The sequence below is a fragment of the Daphnia pulex genome, chromosome 7, assembly GCF_021134715.1.
Source record: "Daphnia pulex isolate KAP4 chromosome 7, ASM2113471v1".
Taxonomy (NCBI): Eukaryota; Metazoa; Arthropoda; class Branchiopoda; order Diplostraca; family Daphniidae; genus Daphnia; species Daphnia pulex.
The window spans coordinates 1,274,811-1,294,518 of record NC_060023.1 but is presented as its reverse complement, the minus strand read 5'-3'; the positions used below and the strand labels follow the sequence as shown (position 1 = coordinate 1,294,518).

The 19,708-nt window shown below is 41.8% G+C and overlaps 4 protein-coding genes and 1 long non-coding RNA gene across 12 annotated transcripts; 2 read left to right on the top strand and 3 right to left on the bottom strand.

Moving 5' to 3' along the window:
- The first annotated feature begins 207 nt into the window (after window positions 1–207).
- On the top strand, window positions 208–10,206 carry LOC124197108 (protein unc-13 homolog 4B-like). 6 transcript variants are annotated; one of them, XM_046592396.1, is made up of 17 exons: window positions 208–802; window positions 912–1,034; window positions 1,134–1,377; window positions 5,246–5,576; window positions 6,110–6,274; window positions 6,345–6,411; window positions 6,492–6,603; window positions 6,675–6,719; window positions 6,830–7,531; window positions 7,592–8,110; window positions 8,174–8,390; window positions 8,452–8,526; window positions 8,588–8,899; window positions 8,965–9,171; window positions 9,240–9,679; window positions 9,742–9,938; window positions 10,008–10,206. In XM_046592396.1, the coding sequence occupies exons 3-17, from the start codon at window positions 1,178–1,180 to the stop codon at window positions 10,100–10,102; spliced, it is 3,684 nt and encodes a 1,227-aa protein (XP_046448352.1). In that variant the 5' UTR covers window positions 208–802; window positions 912–1,034; window positions 1,134–1,177; the 3' UTR covers window positions 10,103–10,206. The 6 variants fall into 6 exon arrangements, with proteins under 6 accessions (XP_046448352.1, XP_046448351.1, XP_046448354.1 ...); XM_046592395.1 differs by lacking the exon at window positions 912–1,034; XM_046592398.1 differs by lacking the exons at window positions 208–802; window positions 912–1,034; window positions 1,134–1,377 and adding an exon at window positions 2,854–2,935.
- On the bottom strand, window positions 10,089–11,722 carry LOC124197110. Its single transcript, XM_046592401.1, has 4 exons — window positions 11,593–11,722; window positions 11,266–11,521; window positions 11,050–11,203; window positions 10,089–10,979 (listed from the first exon to the last, which is right to left on the bottom strand). Exons 1-4 carry the CDS (start codon window positions 11,607–11,609, stop codon window positions 10,267–10,269), a joined length of 1,140 nt encoding a protein of 379 aa, XP_046448357.1. The 5' UTR covers window positions 11,610–11,722; the 3' UTR covers window positions 10,089–10,266.
- A 237-nt stretch (window positions 11,723–11,959) lies between these two features.
- LOC124197109 lies at window positions 11,960–13,527 on the bottom strand. Its single transcript, XM_046592400.1, has 4 exons — window positions 12,597–13,527; window positions 12,442–12,517; window positions 12,279–12,384; window positions 11,960–12,213 (listed from the first exon to the last, which is right to left on the bottom strand). The coding sequence occupies exons 1-4, from the start codon at window positions 13,348–13,350 to the stop codon at window positions 12,007–12,009; spliced, it is 1,143 nt and encodes a 380-aa protein (XP_046448356.1). The 5' UTR covers window positions 13,351–13,527; the 3' UTR covers window positions 11,960–12,006.
- A 154-nt stretch (window positions 13,528–13,681) lies between these two features.
- On the bottom strand, window positions 13,682–19,376 carry LOC124197106 (transcription factor Ken-like). Of its 3 annotated transcripts, none has more exons than XM_046592391.1 (5): window positions 19,033–19,376; window positions 16,248–16,421; window positions 15,710–16,181; window positions 15,183–15,648; window positions 13,682–15,007 (listed from the first exon to the last, which is right to left on the bottom strand). In XM_046592391.1, the coding sequence occupies exons 2-5, from the start codon at window positions 16,406–16,408 to the stop codon at window positions 14,271–14,273; spliced, it is 1,836 nt and encodes a 611-aa protein (XP_046448347.1). In that variant the 5' UTR covers window positions 16,409–16,421; window positions 19,033–19,376; the 3' UTR covers window positions 13,682–14,270. The 3 variants fall into 3 exon arrangements, with proteins under 3 accessions (XP_046448347.1, XP_046448346.1, XP_046448348.1); XM_046592390.1 differs by having other exon boundaries at window positions 16,248–16,423; window positions 19,036–19,306; XM_046592392.1 differs by lacking the exon at window positions 19,033–19,376 and adding an exon at window positions 16,748–16,887.
- LOC124197107 lies at window positions 17,288–19,224 on the top strand. The gene is made up of 2 exons (XR_006875975.1): window positions 17,288–17,378; window positions 17,753–19,224. It is a non-coding gene; the product is annotated as an uncharacterized LOC124197107 (long non-coding RNA).
- Window positions 19,377–19,708: the final 332 nt, after the last annotated feature.

Below are 19,708 nucleotides of genomic sequence, written 5' to 3'. Positions count from 1 at the left end.
ACAAAATTTCATGACATGTAGACATTGTGATTCTACCAAACTAAACGTCAGATGTTTATAGGCCTACATAAAACCTGCAAACCAATGTTTTTACATTAGTGGTTACATTATGCTAAATTGCATACCATATTCAAATATTCTTATCTGTGTGGCTAAATTTGAACGGGACCATTAAAACTAATTTATACTCTTTTTCTTATCTAAGGTTTCTGAATGGAGGTCCATTGAACAAAATGACTGGAATGCATGACTTTTTATGGACGACGTCAAACGTCATCTCTACCTCCTTTTAGGCATGACATCATTTTCCAAAGGAACGCAGTGACTATGATGCTGCAATCCTCAGTCTGGGGGGGAAAAGTATGAATGTCAAGAGCAAAAGTCTACGAGGAAAAACGTGCAGCATCACTGACGTCACATGGTCTTTTTTTGTATGCCCTCCACGTCTTTTGTGGGTTTTATCCTTTTCGTGAGTGAGTCGGGAGAAAATTTCGCCTGCGGCTGAAATTTTGGCGTTGAGGGGGCCGGGACTGATCCGCATAGACGCCTCGACTTTCCCGTTTCCGATGTGGCATTTGAACACACTGAAGGGCATACCAACATCCTGTGGTAGGCTGTATAGAAGGAGGGGATGTCCCAAATCACCTTCATCCTTGCTGCTATAGGCAAGTTTTCATATACCTGCAACAGCTGATGGCCTGCAGTTTTCACTCGTGAGCCTCACGAACGGACGTTCTGAACGAACACTCTCTCCCCCCCTCAGAAAAGATAACAACAACAATTTGATTCCAATTACCAACAGGTATGTTATATTTCGTAATAATCAGCTGTTTATCCATTTATCTAGAATAGATATCCTATCAAATGTATTCCGTCACATTCAAATTACATGTTCGCCTTTATTTTATCAGTTTTAGCAGGGGATTAAGACGCCAGTGGAATGTGTTTTAAAGATTAGTTTTTTGGGTTGATTTTTCCAACAGTCGTGAAAGAGATCATACGTGTTGTCGGGCTGTGCGAGAGGCGTATTCAAGGTTAAAGTTTTCCGCAGCGTCGCGACGCCTTTTCCTCTAGGCTATAACATTTTTTTGTTTTCTTTCCATCGAATTAAATTTTACGATTTTGCCCTGCAGGTTTTTATTTTCGTCCTAGACTAGTCTAACCCAATCCATTTGCAATGGCGTCCAACTACAATGAAGAGGATGAAGAAGGACAAGAAATTATTCCGGATAATTCGGCTTATAACCAGTTGTGGCAAGAGGCGCTGGATGTTGATGAGGAAGTCCAGCGAATTCTCCAAGAATACGCCTTGCCAATAAACGATGACGAGCTGGAACATGCGGAAGAAGCCCTAGAAGAAGAAGAAGGCGGAATGAAGTGAGTCATTTTCTTTTCTTTTAAAACTTTGATGCGCGTTTCAATCGTTCATCCGCGGAAAGGAATTTTTGTTTTGCTTGACTTCCCAGTCGAGTGTGTTATTCCACCGCTAGATGGCCAAGTGTCTTTACTTGGGCGGGTGATTTAGATTGCGCTATCCAATCATTTCCATTTCACATTAATCACACTTGGGTGGCATATTCAATAAGTTGATTTATCAAACACATCGAGGTCACCCAAACAGATATCATGTCGTATGTGGGAAATTGAAATTAGATCGGTCTTGGGATCGGTCTCGTCGTCTGTGACGTGAAACGAAAAGCAGACATCCAACATTTATCTGGAGGAATTTATTATTTATTTTCATTTTTCGACATATTCCCATTGAAGAAGAAAAAAAATGATTTAGTTGAACTGCGTAACGGATTTTCTAGAAAGTTCGTGACTTGTCATTCACGAAAGGAAGAAATCGGCATCCGGTGTCGACTGATTTCTTTTTCTTTTTGGGGTGGCGATCCGGTTGAGTGGATTGAGCATCTCCGGAATTCTTGGAATCGACAAGAATTCGATCAGCATCGAAACTGAGATGCCCCCAATAAAAATGTGAATAGCGATGGCCCGATGGGAGTGGCGCTTAGTCTCGAACATGTTAATGACACGCGCCAGATGCGTGCGGTTGTATTTGCTTTGATTGAACACGCACACACATTTCGTTGATGGGCCGGCAGATGAGTCATATCGCACGAAATTGATTTGAACGATTCAAGAGTTTGTTTCGACCTTCAGAATTTTCTTTCGGGCCGTTGCCAAGGTTACACACGGCAGTGTGCTGCGGTCACGGTAGTCATTACACCAATCAAATCACCGCAAATATAAAATCGCAGCGGATTGTTTGCTCCAGGGCACGCCTACCACCTGCCCATTTTTCTAAGAAAAGGAGCTCCTTCCGGCGGGCTTGATTTCCTGTAGTTCAATCGACCATTTTTCCTGTTTTACACATCAGAAATAATTTAGTCAAATGAATTCAGTTCGATGACAAAGTCCAGACACATTAGAGCGGGGGTTTCAAATTTTATTTTATTACGACGATGGTGAGACTTTTGTGCGGAGCGTCGAATGACTGGCGTCGATCACGATGGGAAAAAAAAGGTTTTAAATTGGAACTCCGGCCGGATGATGGATCTCGAGTTTGAGAGGGGTGGGGGGGGATCATGCGTCTTAATCAGGTTCAATTCCAAACCGGCAGCGGAAACATCTGGAAGACATTTTGACCCCCATCCCGTAACCTTTTCTCTTTTTTTCTCAACTAAATAAAATTAGGAGAAGATTTTTTTGTTTACTCAGCCCACCCTTCGGTTTGAAGATATTTTTAGGGAATGGAACGAATTTTTGTGGGGTGTTTCCCCGGTATATACTGGAAGGGGGGGGAGAGAAATACGTTAACAATTATTCCGGAGGTGTTGACAGTTTTGCATTTCTAGTTGTTCGTCCGTCAAGTGAAGATGACGCAATCGCCACAGCATTACCACGGAATTAAACACCTCTTTCACGAATTGAGGTATTATAGAAAACCAAAAAATCGAATTTTTTCCAGGAAACAGTTAAAAGAAAAGACCATTTTTAAAATTCCAGTGAACTGTTAGTTTTCTCTGTGCTGTCATCCCCCCCCCCCACCTTTTTGTTTCTATTCTCCCACCCTACCAGTTGTAAAACCCGCACGCAGACGGCTGTTCCAAAGCGCATAGAGTTGTATCACGTGGGCGTGATTACTGTCTGCATGAGTCACGCTGTTTGTAGTAGCTTCCGGCTAGTTTACCTTGGAGGCATAGCGAAAAACAAAAAACAAAAAAATGATCCATTTCATCCACAGTTCCGGGTCGCTGGTCTTTTGTACTCAAATTGGGCAATTTTATTATTTCGAAGAAAAAGAAAATTCAAATTGATGACTTTGATAAAATCCACTTGATCACAGCAGACGACTGTTTACTCCCATCTGCCAGAAAAGAAACTTTAAACTTTTGATTTCCTTTTTAAAAAAGAAATAAGAAACTCTCGTTAAACAGTTTGTTGCATTTTAAAAATAACTTTGTAGTTATTTCAAACCGTTTCAAATCATTCTCTCCCCCTCCCTCCACCCCCTAACGAATGTTTATGCACACACAGTCACGTGTTTCTAGACGTAAAAAGGGGGGAGAGAGAAGAGTATAGCCTTGTACTTCCGGTCTGTGCCGCAATGACGTCGTTACTTTCCAACTAAACAAAAGATACAGGGGGGAAACCGGGAAACGTGTTGCTTGTCTTTCTTTCAAAAGCCCCGGTAGTTTTTCGCTTACATCAATTATAATTATTCCTCACGAACGTTTTATTAGCAAAAAAAAAAATTTCCCGAAGCATCTAGGATACGTGTGACGTCTGACATGACCCTACAGGAACCTGTTTTTGAATACAGGGGAAAATACCGCGGGCTTTTTGAGAAAACCAAGGGGAAAACTATTCTCATTTGCATATGCAAACCGGTTTTTCTGGTCTCCGTAGAAACGTCATTACTTTATTTCACGCAGCCTCCGGGAATTTGTATAAAGACAACATAGTATCCCCTACGTGTCCGGTTTACACAACAGTCTTCGACCTGATTTCAACCAGACTAGTTTCTTTTTTTCTCTTTGTGATCTCAGCTCGAGTTAATTTTGTTTTAAAATAATTTAAAAAACCTCAACATAATGAAGTTTCCCAACACCCATTGGTTGTCGCATTCGCTTCAAGATGTCAGTTTGCCCGAGATTTTCAGTTTCCTATTGCCCCCGCGACAAGAATCGTAAGTACACTAGTCACTAAAAATAAACTCGAAAAAGAATAAAATGTTGTTGGTTACTATGGCGACGTGACGTCGCGACGCCATGGGAATGGAACGGGGGGGGGGGAGTAGCATGTGTATTGGTTGTTTCTTGTGGTTCATCATCATGGGGGAGGGACAGCAAATAGACCGAGGGGGGAACTACCACCACCAGTCGACTGGATTACCTGAACCGGAGCGGTCATGTTTTTCGGGACTAGTAGTAGTGAACTTTGCGGTCCACTACCCGTTCAAACTATTTGATATAACTTTCTTTAATTTTTTGATTGCCAAATAAGTTTTTGGTTGGTTTGTTTTGTTTTTTGTTGCCCAGTTTAAACTTCCTGTGTTGTCCATTTCATAGCTGGAATCTTTTGTGTGTGTAAATCATTTGATTGTCATGAAATTCGAGACATGACGATCATCATCATCCGGCCAGGAAGCCGGTGCCATTAGAGTCCATAATCTTGTGCTGGTGGCGTGCGTGCGCCAAAGTCTTCCAGTTCCAGTTGCTACGAGAAAAACGGATTGATTGCTTGAGGAAGTATCAATTAAACAGACTAAAAGTCTGGTGCTGGTGGTGGTGGTGGGAGGGGAGAGAGGCAATTGAATCCGTAGTGCTCGAGTGAGGATCGACCCGAGATGAGCTGTTCTAGTCGAGTGAAAAAGTCGGGCGGTCGGCGACTGGACAACAACAGCAGCAACAGTTCCAACAATCGTCGGTCGTTGCTGTTTCTACTGGGCAGCAATAGCACCAGCGATGGAATTGGCAATAATCCGGCTTCCGCTTGGTTCCACAATTCACTCCAGCACTTGAGCCACAGTTGGCATCGATTCAACAAATTCGGCATCAGTCGCGATAAGAAAGCCGATCGCTGTTCCACTTGGTTTGTCGACCAAGCCGATAACAATAACAAACCGCTTCCTTTCTTTTCATTCGCTAGGTTTGTCTGTTTGACCAGCGTCTTTCCGTGTTTAGATTTTATCCATCCATCCATCCGCACATTTGTAAATCTCATTTGTTTATTTTTACAGGAGGACCATCAGCGAAGAATCGATCGACTTTTTCGATCGATTCTCCAAGATCAGCGAACGTGCCAATACTCAAAGGATTCCGGCCGGAAGACGTGGTCAGCAGCCGAATGACAACGTTGTAGAAGAAGCCTTCGCTCGAGCCGACCGGATCAACCAGTTGGACCGCCAACGGACCACCTCCAGTCCTCAATTGAGCGATGGATCGGACGAAGGCGTCCAGGAATCGGCACCGCAACCGGCGCCCAGATCTCGACCCAAGTCCCGCGTCTCAACTCCCGTCGGCGGCCAAACTGGATGGATCTGGGGACCCGAACTTATCGCCGGTCCCGAGGTATGACATCACCAAAAATTTCCAACTTCACACAAGTCCCGTGATGGATGGAATCAAAAATGAGAATGGAATCTGCACGTTCCTGATCATTCCGAATGTCTCCCCAGACTGGAACGCTTTGGTCCACAAGATAAGGAAGTTGTTTTGGGAACTTTTTTTTTTGAAAGAGATAATCTAAACATTACCCAAGGACTATACTAAACAACATATTGGCACAGGCCACTCACGGACTTGTTGTGCGCAGACACGGACGGGAAAAAAGTTTGTATATATACAGCTCTATTTCGGGCGCTTAGCTGTACGAGGGCCAGACTCTAAACCGATAGATTCGTGTCAGCCCTATTGCACACTGCACTCTGTTTCGTTCAGTCTGATTCGTGCGAAAGACTAGAATAGGTTAAGTTGGTGAAATTGCAGCAGATTTTTGAGAGATGACGGATGATACGCTGCAAGTCAGCGCCTGTTTTATTTCAATCCTTGTTTGATTTTTGATCTTTTATTTAAGTACTTTTTTTTTTTTTTATTATTATTAGGCGGAGAAAGTTTACTGTGAAGTGCTCTACAGTCTTTTGCACGCCATCAGCCGCACTGGCTGTGATAACAGCAGCATCGATCAAGTCTTTGACTATTTAAAAAGATCCTTCCAGTTTACCGACGCCAAACACGATGAATTGTTGTCAACTGTTCGTCAAAGAACGGTAAGTAATTATTTTACTTTGATTAGTTGTAACCATTATTATTTGAATTGAGGATGATTTATTTTTATAGCCACCAGATGTCTCGCTGCAGTTGGGCGTCCTCCAAGCGCGCAATCTAAAGGGCAAGGACGTCAACGGTACAGATTTAATTTGTTATTTTTTCAAATTGATTTATTCCTGGTTTGGATTTATAATCAAGCGGAATGAAATATCGTAGGCATGAGCGATCCTTACTGTTCCATATGGATTTCGAGCAACCGGCAGAAATTTCAGGATACGTCCATGAAACCAAGGACTTTGGATCCCGTCTGGAACGAGACGTTGAATTTGTGAGTCTTCATTTGTCCGTGTCCTATTATTTCGAAACATTTCATGAATTATTTTATTTTTGATAAATTAGTGCGGTAAAGGACGTAAATGAAGATATTTTGCAACTTGAAATCTGGTAAGTTTTATTTTTAAATTCCGGAATCCGGAAGAAAATTTCCGGAATTCCGGAGTATGACATTTTCATCCATCAAACCGAATTCTAATGACATTTTTTTTGTTAAACAGGGATTATGATCCGGATGAGACAGTCAAGGAAAAAATGTCGCGTATTAGTGAAGTCAAAGATTTTCGCGGAATGGGCATCCTACTCAAACAAATTGCAGTGGCGTCGAAAGCGCCCGGAAAACCGGCCCATAAATTCCTTGGATTGTTAAACGTTGGACTGAAATCGATTCCCATCTCTGGACTGGAACGTTGGTATCAGCTGGAAGGGCGTGACAAGACCAAAATTAAGGAACGCGGAGAAATCCGTATCAATTTGACCCTCTCAGCCACCCGGTCCGATACGTCGGAGCATTTCACATTGCACGAAAGTTTCGTCCAGTACGAGCGATTGTTGAGGATCATCGTGGAACACGAGCTCCGTGCGGATGTTGAATGGCGTGGTGTCTTGCCGGACTGCGCGGCTGTTATGCTCCGCCAATTCGCCGCTCATCGAGGACTCCGATCCTGCGTGACGGATGCGTGTTCCTGGTCCGTTTACGCCACCGTTTTGCACAAAAGGACCCTGGACCTTGGAATGATGCTGAACTTGGTCCAGCGACTCCGCAAGGCCATCAACGATGGTAAACTTCCCGAAGAGGAATTAGTCAACGTCTTCTGGACGGCCGCCGACTCTTTTGTCGTCGCTGCCTTATCGGCTGTCCGCTATTTGCGCAATAATTCGGAATTGAGTACCAAACCGGAACAACTTTCATTTCTACTCGAGTAAGTGAATAGTTGTCTTCTGAATGATTTGAACAAAATATTAATTTGAATTTCTGGCAGGTGCCTTAAGGAACTGAACAATTTGGGGTCTAACCGGCCAGGATTCTCTGAACTGCAAGTGCGGATCGGCGAGGCTGTGACGATGGGAGCGGCCGATTGTTTCAGCCGGATTATCGGAGGAAGAAGACAAGGCGGTCCAATCTGTGACGACGACCGTTTAGAAAATGCCATCCGCATTTGCCAGTCACTTATGACCGACTTGAAGAAGGTCCTGACTGTCTACCACCAAATCTTTGAACGGATTTGGCAAATTCCAGCCTTCAACATCGTCTACTCGTATTACGACGGCCAGTTGGCCGACACTTCCAAGCCTATGGTGATCAACGTCACCAAGTCACTCAAGTCCATTAATACTTCCAACAATCAGATCGTCTCTCTAGCGCTGGAAGCTTCCGGTGAGGTTCCTCAGACTCTTCAAAACGGCCATGCTAAACAAAACGAAGTTGATAATATCGCGCCAAGATTATCGATGGGCACGGCTCTCTTTGAACTTTACCTGTGCCTTCAACAGTTTAACAAGTGAGTCTACCTGTCAAATAATTTCCAAGTTTATTCTAATGTAATTCCTATTGTTTTCTTTAGATTATCAGTTTCGTTGCCCATGTTGGATAGGGAAACCGTCAAATTAGCTCCGTTTTACACTTGGTTCGAAACGGCGGTCGATCGCTGGCTGGATATCGCCCTGTATAAAGCCATGATCCGCATTGGAAAAGCTGTTCATTTAGATAATCTGCAAACTGTCGATAGTATGGTGAAGTATTCCTCGTCAGCTGTTGATGCTGTCAGCGTCTTTTATTCGGTAAGTCAACATTTTTAACATTTGTTTTTAAAGATTTGAATTTAATGAAATTCATTTTTAGATCAAAATGTTTTGGGAACAACTGGCCTGGCCGGATGAGAAAGGAGCCTTGTCGTTTGTGATCAAGATCATGGATGTAAGTAGCAATTAATGAAATAATTTCAACGATTTTGAAGTTAATTTTCAAAAATAAACAGGAGGTGAAACAATCGGCCACAATTTACGCCGAGGCCATTCGACTTAAATTGGAGAGACTTCATTCCGGTTCACCGACAACTGGTACTGCCCAGCCGTTCTTCATCTCCCTCAAGATATGTTCCGCCATCAACAGTATCTTACACGTCCAGCAATCGATCCAGCCCTTGGCGGAAGAAATTGGATTGTACAGGCTGAGCGACGCTGTCCAACGTAGCGATAACAACGGTCCAACTCAAGAGACACTGACGGAAAATGCCATCAAAGACGTCAACGAAAAGTTGGACGAGATCTTTTACGCCATTGCTCGCAGGGTATGAATTGAAACCTTTATTAATATTTGCAATTCAAAAAACTAAATTGTGTTTTGACTGGACAGTTTGAAGTTGAAGTGGCCAGGCTGATCAATACTGTGATGGAATCGGATTTCGGTATGCGTCAAACTGACGATCTCAACAGTTACATTTGCGATCAACTCTTAGCGCTGGATACCCACCTGGAAAAAGATGTTTTCGTCCGTGTTTTGAACATCATCTACCACCACATTCTGCAAAGCTTCCTCAACGTTGTCGAGGGAGAAGTTCAAGTAAACTATTCAGACTAAAATCTTCTGTCATTTCCTGTTAATTGTAACAACTTAACTTTTAATAACAGAAAAAGCGTCAACCTGCCTGCTTCCGCCAGTGGAAAGAACTGCTGGATATCATAGAAAACTGCTTCCATAACCCTGACGCTGACGCGGAAGAAGAAGAGGATGAAACTCTGACCAAAATCCGCTGGTTACTCAAACTGCACGGGATGGATACTGGCGATTTGATCCATCAGTACCGTCTCGATCGACTCAAACAGACGACTGAATCCGGCCAGGATGTCGGACTTGGTTCGCTGTCTGTCCGGGTCATCTTTATCGACGATGCGCTTAATATCGATATACTTAATGCCCGTAATTTGAAACCGATGGATGTTAACGGCTCGGCTGATCCCTACGTCAAAGTCCAGCTCTTGCCAATTCAACAATTTCCCGATGCTGCTATACTAAAGAGTAAAGTGCACAAACGTACTCTGTTCCCGCTATTTGAAGAGAGCTTTACCTAGTAAGTTTCTATATAATTATGAAATTGAATTGAATATACCTAAACGGCTTTTATTTCTGTAGTCCTGTACCAAAGTCGCTGCAGACCAACCCGGAATGCTGCATCCTATTTACTATCAAGGATAAGGATCTGATTGGTGCCAACGAGATGATGGGCGAACACTTCCTAGGTTTCCAGCAAATCACTCGTGGCGACTCCTCAGTCAACATGAACGATCTGGAGCAAGTGATTTTGCCACTTACTAAACCGCTAGAGAAAGGTAATGCAAATGAATTGTAATAATCACTTATTAAACACAAACTATAATCGGATTTTTTGCATTCTATAGAATCTGAATTTCTAAACGCACTGGAGGGCCGTACATGGGATAAGGCGGCCAAAGATTTCGCCAAAAAGGAGAAGAAGCGAATGAGCGGAAAGTGATTATTAATAAAACTGTTTACCAACGATTTACATATTTATACATATACTCAATGGCGCTCCGCTGAAATGAATTTTTCTGTAAATATACATACAATTCGAGTCAGCTTCCGGCGCTTTGTTACCATAAAAACAATATAAGAAAAGACAAATGCTTAAGATACAATCTAATGGATATTAGTTCTAATCTTAGCTTGTGCAAGGATCGACGCCAATTTGTCAACTTGATTGACTCCTTTACGGAAACTGAAGATTGGACTTCGGAGAAGGTAGTGGGTTCGTCTGACGAGTAGATTCGATTCCAATGGACGGACACGGTAGTTTAAGCAATGGTTTCGCTGGTATTCTTCCAACATCATGACGTAAATCAGACGAGCGTATCGAGCATCTAGGCAGGTGGGCTCAGATTGGCCAGCAACGTCTTGTGTATCGGCACTTCCTGGAGAGATTTGCCACAGGTATTCTTCTGTGATGATGGGAATGATGTAGTCGACTTCTTGGTACCAGCGGTAGATACTTTCGCCACAGAATTCCAGCTCGTCTCTGTTTTCTTCTAGAATCAAAACGCCAATTCCCAGGTTTGAGGATCGGATTTGACGAGCAACTTGATTGGCTATTTCGTAGCCGTCTTGGGTAAACGTCAAAAGCACCGTTTTCTTATACTTCTTCTTGTCAGAGCCTTTCGAGTCATTCTGAAGCTTGTTTTCGATCGGCGGTGATAAGCTTGAACCTAGTGGAACAGATTTCAAGTTTTCTGGGTCACCTTCTCCCGTAATACTAAATTCCATGCCAGAATCCATTTCACTATCTGTCTCGCTGACTAGTTGACTAGGAGTTGAATCTTCCACTTGATTGGATGTTGAAGTGGGGTTGAACAAAGCTGTAAATAAAGAAGGACTGTATGACATGAAATCATTTATCAAATATTAAATGTAATGTTTAGAACAAACCTTTTAATTTTTCTGAAATGGCATAAAGAACATCATGGCGTTCCATGATGTTGAGAGCTTCCAGCAAATTTGAAAGACTGGCATGATTTTTAAGTGCAAATTGGCTCAGAATTTCTAAAGTAGCTCCCTTGATGGTAGAAAAGTTTTCAATCCTCTGAACATAAGAAGTAGCGATTAGATTATGTGAAAAAGAAGTACACATTATTGATTTATTACAATAATGTCGTGAATGTGGAGGCCAAGAAGACCAGCAAGATGTTTCCAATCTCCATGGGATCCCACAGGTGTCCCATCGACAAACCTTGCAATTATATGCAAAATGTCCCAACCAATTTGGTTGTCACTTGTCAACTTTTTAATAGAGTAATTTGCACCTTTGGTCAACCAATCTTCTAGACATTTTGTAACGTCTGGAGGACCAGGAACATCCCTTGTGCGAATATCTTCTAGTTCTTGATCTAGAGCTGGATTTCTGTTAGACGCGAGAAAAAAATTGCATGATGAAATCTATTCATAAAGTGAGGAATTTACTTCTTTACTTACATAGAAAAATCAGCCATTGGATGTCCAAAAGAGAAATCAAAACTGAACTCTAAGGAAAATTGTATTTTTGACTATTTATTGTTCTATGTTGTTCTATGAGTTGTCACTTGTCAGTTGTCAGGTATCTATTGTGAAATAGTAATAAGCTGGCATGCCCTCTATTGGTAGAAATTGTAACCAGTCGATTAAGGAAACAATAAAATGTTTAAACCGTGTTGAATCTTGAATCATCTTGCGTTAATGGGAATAAAGATGGAATTCAGGAACAAAAAGGCTCAACGTGAACTTCCTATGTGCATTTAAAAATGGGGAATCAATCATTTCCGACAAGGCGAATAGTTTCGGCGCCGGGGATTAAGACAAGCTGTTGGATAAAATATTGTATTTATAAAGACAACATTAAACATTAAAACATTAAATGATTTTGCGCAAGGGAAAGTTCGTCCAAATTTCGTTTTGGTTGCATTCATCGGTCAATAAAACTTCAATCATTTGAGACGAATAGTACCCTATCATTACATCGTGATTCTCGCCAGCAGTGGGAACGGTTAAAAACAGTTTTATTAGAAAGAAGATAGCATGTCTGTTGTTGGAATTTGCAGGTAGTATTTCTACAATTATCTGCAGGATAAACAAGTTATAATGTAATCATTTAAATTTAGGAAAAGTATAACAATTTGACTCACTTGTTTTTCGACTTCGTTGACTTTGAAATCAATCACTTGGTTTATAGCTACGAAATCTCTTCCTCGAACTGCACCATTGACTCCGCGTCCATCAGCTGATTCAATTCTGTCCCAAATTGGAATTAATTAAATTGAAAATTCTCTGATTCGCTTAAGTTCTCACCTCACAGATACGCAGTTATCTCTTCTTCTATGACGCACGAGCGTTATAGGAATAAATCGACGACGAAGAAGTTTTGCTGTAATGAAACATAAATGAAATCTCCTATGCGAATACATTTGAATGTGGTTCTTGATTTATTGAGGTGATTTACGTACCTATCCAGCGATCTCGATGAAATTCAACAATTGCTTTGTTATCAATATAGAAACCGAAAAATGCGTCGGTGAATATTGAGGGATATTTTTTCTTTCGAGTGAGTGTCTTCATTAAGGCGCCGTCAACCGTCGCATTCCATTTTTTCTTCTTTCCGCTGATGGTGTTGAATACAAACGATGCAAACTCTTGGCAGTTGCTGGCAAAGAAATGATATCTTTCATTCAAATCGTGTCTATCGACGAGAGCCCTTAAGAAATCGAAAAGAGTTCCACGTCCTGGAGATTCGGACAACATTTTCACGGGAGTATTGCGTGTTGTCATAGACTCTTGAAATTCGACCTCAGTATACAAATAATCTCGAACAAAACTTTGGTCTTGGTTTACAGTCCTCTGCAAAACAATGTGTTCTCCATTCTTTTCTACGGACCACCATGCTGTCTGTCCACTTACAACATTTACAGTTTTGAAAACAGCAAATGCGTGATACAAGAGGTTTTCATTTCTGTTGAGTTTAGTCAAGGGACTGGAATAAACCACAATTTCCGAGATATCATCTTTGAAGCATGTTTCGCACAATTGCCCTAAGGTTTTCCAATCTTTGCGCCATTTGTTTTTATTGAACTGAGAAACAGAAAGTTCTGTATAGAAATCAAAAAGATTTATTGCAAACCCTTTCACTGTTTCACTATCAGCTTCATCAATGAACAAAAGTTTTTGGGTGAAGCATTTCCCTTTAATACGTCCTAGTGACATGATGGAAATTTCCTGCACTGACTAAAGTCACAATTTCTTAATGGTCGACGAGCACTTCCCTATACTTAAGAAATAACACTGATGTTTTTTAAGGGAATTTCCCTGACGTAATGTACAGTTCCTACATCCTTTGATCTTGAATAGCAGACACTTGCGAAACTGTCAAAAACAAATAAATAACATGGGAACTGCAACGTTGCCAGATTGTAGCTTTACCCAAATTTGAAACTTTTCTTGCTTTTTCAAATTTGTTTGTTTCGTCAGGTCTCGTGCGGGATGCGAGCAAAGAATTTTAAAATAAATAAAATAAAATTTCGAGCAACTCACAAAATTACAAAATACTTTTGTATTATTTTCAGTTTTTCACACGTTAACACACAAGAGTGCAAGTTTCGAGGAACATAATGAAATGTTAAAGAGGAAAAATGTATCAACTTTTTTGGGAAACAATTGACCTACCTAGCATCACTTTCATAGATACCTTTAGAGGACGGCAAAGATCAAAACCGAGTAAAACTAAGTAAGATTTAAAAAAACACACTGGAGGAAATCAGCCAACCCTGAATAACACAGGGTTATTACATCCAAGAATTGATTTCTAATATATCCTTATATCTCCCGAAACCAAAAAAGGACACGCGCCATATTAGGGAACACATATTTGTTTGTGTGTGTGGGGGGACCGCCGTAAGCTAATTTCAACGAAAGCCAACGAAAGCAATTAAAGAATAGCCAATATACAATTTACGTCAATCCAGTATATGTACAGCAGATTTTTCTTTTCAAGTACGATAGTAAAAGAGCATATGCCAAATGCTTAGTGCTGTCACATTCTGAGAGTGATGAGACCAACAGCCAAATTAGCACACTGCGCAGTGTCGAACGATGTTTTTTCGTCAGTTTTATAAAACAACTGACAATCACTTGGCGACTATGATCTTGTGAATGTGACGCATGTGTTTCTGCAAATGAGCTTTCTGGCGAAACGACCAGGAGCAGAGGTCGCATTTGAAAGGTTTCGTGCCCGAATGGATCATTGAATGGACAGCCAAATTGCTGGACGACGTGAACATTTTACGACACACTTGGCAACTGTAACCTTCTTTGCCATTGCGCTTAGAATTCATGCTGTTTGGACTGCCGTAGTTACCGTTTTTACTCGTGCTCAAATTGGTCGGCATCATATCTTCGTCCTCATCTTCGTCATCTTCGTCGTCTTCATCGCAACGAAGGCCGGCCGAATTCCGGCTGAAATTCGGCTCGTTGTTGCTGCTGATGCTCAGTCCGCCATGCGAATTAAAGAAACCTTGAAGGCATTGAAGTTCAGCCACAGCCGCAGCTGCTGCGCTGTGCTTCCCACTTAAATTCCACGTTTTGTTCTCCAGACTTGAATTGCTGTGAACCGTTGGAGCTCCTGCCCGTTCGGACGACGCCAAGGCGTTCGTCACGCCCAAATGAGAGGGTAAAACGATGGTGTAACTTTGCTGAACGAGACTCTCTTGTAGAACGGCCTCCAGATACGTGCGCCTCGGATCCGCACTCATTCCCGTTCCCGATCCGATGGCCGGTAGTAGAAGCATTTTATCCGCCAGATTCATCCGCATATCCGTCACTCCCGACGATCCGCCGTTGGCTTGGTGTGAGTACTCGTCTCTACCTACAATTTAAAAGAAATTGAAAACATCAATTAAATGAGAAATCGATTGATAGATGGCGCTGAAATGTCAATTGAGAAAACGGCCGATAGGTGGCGCTGGAGTCACAATCATTTGAAAAATTCATCTTACGACGTTTTCTTAGGTAATAATAAAAGAAAATACATGTGATTATACCTGGGTGTGGTTCGACTGATTCGCTACTTTCAAAACTGTTGTCGTGCTCTGGCGAAGGTGAGATCTTGTCTTCGTCCAGATTACTGGATGATCGGGTGTGGTTGGAATCGGGTTTGAGACTCAAATCGATTTCTCGATCACGGTCGTCGGCCGTCGATGTCATTTCCACATCCGAGTTGGTTTCCGACGGCGACTTGCGCGAATGATTCGGCCGCGTGTAGGGACTGGCATCGGCCGTGCGGCACCTGCTGAGATTGCGGTTGTGACTGATGGCCAGTTCCAGTGAGAACGGATGGCAACCGCGCAGGGCCGGGTGCTGGTAATAACTCGCCGTCGAGGTGCGCGGTTCAGACAGTCGCGTAACAAGTGGAGTGCTGATTGAGTGATTGGAAAAGGCGTTGAAATCAGGTGGGCTGGAATTGCAAGGCTTCGGTCGGGAACAGTTGACGTTTTCATTGGCTTTGGCCTATTGAAAAATCAGTTGTAATTCATTGTGTAAATCAAATTGATTAGATCATTAATATTACCTCTGGTTTAGCAGCAAGGTTCATTGGCCTGTCGTTGGATTCATCGGTGGAATCATCTTTACTATTTTCCGTTTGCGAAATGTTGTCGTTGGCAGGAGCTGGGCAAATGTTGGTCACTTCAACTCGATCGGAAATTTGATTGGACTTTTGGCGAGATTCGTCGGGATGTTGTTCGTCTTCGGACACTTGATCCGATTCATTCCGGTCGCTGGAATCGAGTTCCGGCGAGTCGGATCGAGGCGGCGACGGAGGCGTCGCACCACCGCGTACTCCGGCCACGCAAAGCTGGGCGGCCAAGTCCAGCAGAGCTGCGGTCCGTCTAGGCGGTAGGACAACTTCACCTTGGTAGATAAATTGCAGCAACAGTCGCATATCTTCGGCTTTCACCTCCGGTAGGAGCAAGGCAGTGTCAGGGCCTTCGGCTTCGGCCAGCAAGTTGGCCAGCAGAGGACTCATACTGGCCAAGACCAGTCTAAAAAAAAGACGGACAATGATCAATAGACGCTGCATTCGTAAATGAACTGATAAATGAATGTACCGATGAGCGTGCAAAACCCGATCCTCGCAAAAGATGACGACATCGGTGAAACGGTCGCGAGCCCAGCAAGCGGCCGCCATTTTTGTTAAGGCCTCATCGTGACGGACCCATCCGAGAGACACGTGATGGCGGTTGGTTCCACAGATCGTAGCTGGCCCCATGATGTGTCAAACGCTGGGAATTAAATTAGCCAAGATTTTACAATTAAATTGTTAATCATCGAAATTGTAAAATACAAAAGAAAAGACTTAAAAAGAAAGTATTAAAAAAGATAGCGACACTTTCTATCGAGTGTGATGGCGGGTGAAAGTGGTTTTCAAGGATATGTACATTGCCGAATGGCATTAATCCCAACGTATAGAATTATTACGAAAAGTTAACACTACTTAAAACTAAATTAAATCTACAGTTAAATTAAATTCTAGGGTTTAAACAGTTACAATGTGTGTCTAAATTTCGTCTGCTTTAACAAATGCTAATTACAAATAATATTAGATAACCTGTTGTAACTGGAGAAACGTGATGCGGAGTAGTAATGAATATCCAATGTTTAACAAAATGTTTTAATCCACAAATTCTTGAGTTAACTGGCTAGCGCACACGCAGAGAATTGAATAGTTGGGGTCCGACAACCAAAAGCTTGCCTCTCGTCCACGCCAGCGTTCACAAGTAAAAAGTAAAAAAAAAAACCTTAGAAAGTGAAAGTCGGTCGAGGAGGTCGTGTGAGGGAGGGACGGTTCTCTTTTCCCTTTCTTTTATTTCTTGACTGGGAAAAAAGAAGGGACAGAGAAAAGGCTGAAGACGCGGCGAAAGTGACTTGAACGTCATTTTCACGATGATCGGATCAAAAATCTCGTCAAACGACAAATGAACGTTATCAATCAAGTAATTGTGCGACTTTTAAATGTATCCAAGTGATTCCCTCGGTGGCGATTGATTGTGCTCCAGGCTGAAAAGCTCAAAGGAAAGCGCCAGAAAGAAACGTGGGGAAAGATGGCGTATTATAGTTCGCTTGAGCGCCGCCATTCGATAGGGAAAAAGGAAAAGTGAAAGTAACAGACGGCACGCCTGACCTTCCAACGAAAAAATTCTAGTAGCTTAAAGAAACTCCTTTTTATTTTCAAACAGATGGTAACTTTATTTTTAGATGTATTCCAATACTTGGTTTAGTTAAAATTGATTTCCGCAACACGGCATTTTCGGCAAAGTGTTTTTTAAAAATGTTGGGTGTAAGTGTCATAAATCTAAACTGGAACAAGCTACATTATTGTCGAGTAGAAGAGAAAGCGGATCGGGCGTTTGAATTTTTAATTGGGTCGAGGTTCGTTCGTTTGTTCACGTCGCTTTCACTGGCTTGTCTAACTGCTGTTTTACTAATTTCATAGTGAAAGTAGAGCCGAAAGTGAAAAGATTCAGACTTGTATCAAAAAAGGGAGAAGGGATAAAAAAACTTGGGGAAAATGGAAGAAAAAAAGTTAATTCTTTTTTTATTTTCTGTTGGTAAGCGATGCAAATCAAACAGCGTTCGTGATGTGGCTGGCCTTGAACACTACCTGCAACAACGTGACAATGGCAGGAGCCCAACCCAGTCAAGAAGAAACGAGTTGCTTTTTTTTGTGTGTTAAAACTTGCAAGCGAAAGTCATTTCCTCACGTTCCCACCGTCGATGCTCAACACAACCACCAACCTCGCTCCAAGAAAAACATCATCTGACGACGGCGAGGTCAAAGTAAAATGGAGAAAAGTAAAAAAAGAAAAAGACACAATCTAAATACAAAAGTAAAAAGCGAAAGGCTTGGCTCTCGGCTGACCTTGAATCGCCTGAAAAAATTCTGTTCGCCTTTCTCTTCCATCTTGAAAGTGCCGCAGGGACATAAGCCAAGAGAATTTTTCGCTCTTCATCAAATCTTATATATATTTCGTAGAAGAAAATGATGGAATCAACTGTTACTTTGGTTACTTTCTAACGTCAGTCTCTACAATCTTTTTTCGAAAGTTGTTACCTCTCTGACAAGAGGCCGAGAGAATGAAAGAAAGTTTGGACCACTTTCTCCCGCCATTCAGCAGAGCTTTTCAATGATTGCACATCTTTTTTTTATATTGTTTAAAATTAAATCTAATCAAATATGGACGTGAAATTTTATTTGACTTGGGTAGGTACCAGTGGTGGTTCTTCAATAACTGGCGTCAAGGACATTTGAAAGGGTCTTTTTTGTCCCTATTCAAGGCCACGCGAAAATGTTGGGAGATGTAAATGGCCCTGGACTGTCTCCCCCCCCCCCTTCTCTTTCCCCCCCCCCTCTCCCTTTCTCTTGTGTTTCTCTCAACATTTACATATTTTTCCTTTCACACAGATTTTTATTCTTTTTTAAACATTTGCAAGAACATCTTTGACGACCTTGATTTTGATTGAAATAAGAATTAAATTAAATCAATTCCGTAAAAGGGGTTTGTTGGAAAGAGAAAGCTTTTGAAAATGTAGAGAGAAAGGGAATTATAAATTTCTATGGTGGCGTATGCCAAAGAGTTTTGGGGGGGAAAGGATGACGACAAAAATCGGGTCAAATTCGTGCAGCGTAACGATTTCGCTTACGAGAGAAAACATCAACGTCGCGCCACTTTCACTTTGTCTTGATCATTGAGAGCACACTGTCCCTCAACACCAGTGAAAGCTTTTCATATTCACCTTTAAATTTCAATTCAATAATCTCTTTTCAAAAAGAACTTTCACTATGGTAGATTTTAATCCGAATAATTAGGGATTAAATACTTGATTAAATCTTACCTTTTTTTAAAATTGTTAATCAAATTGTAATCGATGGCAATGACGGAATCCGAATGGTTATCCTCGTGCAATCAATGCAGCACATGTAGATGACACACAGCTCTAATAACACTGCGCAACCGGAGCAGCACACATTCAGGTGAAAAAACAAACGCCACCGAGTGAGATAAAAAAACAGCCGCTATATTTAAATATTCTATTCACGAAATGTTTCGGGCAGGGTGAAAATAGATAGAAAAAGAAGCGAATAATTCTCCGCGTCTTGCCTTGGACGAGACTTGAAGACTACTCACTCTCTTCTTGTTCTCCTTTTTCCACCTTCACGCCATCACTCCTCCTACCTCCTCCTCCTGCCTTGTCGCAATTTGAGAAAGCCACAAAGAACTAGTGAAAAGGTGCTGCCTGCCCGCACGCCGGGCGGAGCTTAAGACAACCCAATCAAGATCAACAGGAAACTCCTCTTCTCTGTCTAGTGATGAATTCGTTTAGAATAATCATTAATTTATAAATAATCATCTGATTATTTTATTTCTATTCTAGGCATTTGTATTCCTTTTCGGTACTACTTGTCGATTAATTTCAAATTAATTGTTTTAATTTAATTAAATTATAGGAGATTTAATCGAAATTTTATTTTATTTGTGTTTTTGGCTTTTGCAAGTGAGGCCTAATTATT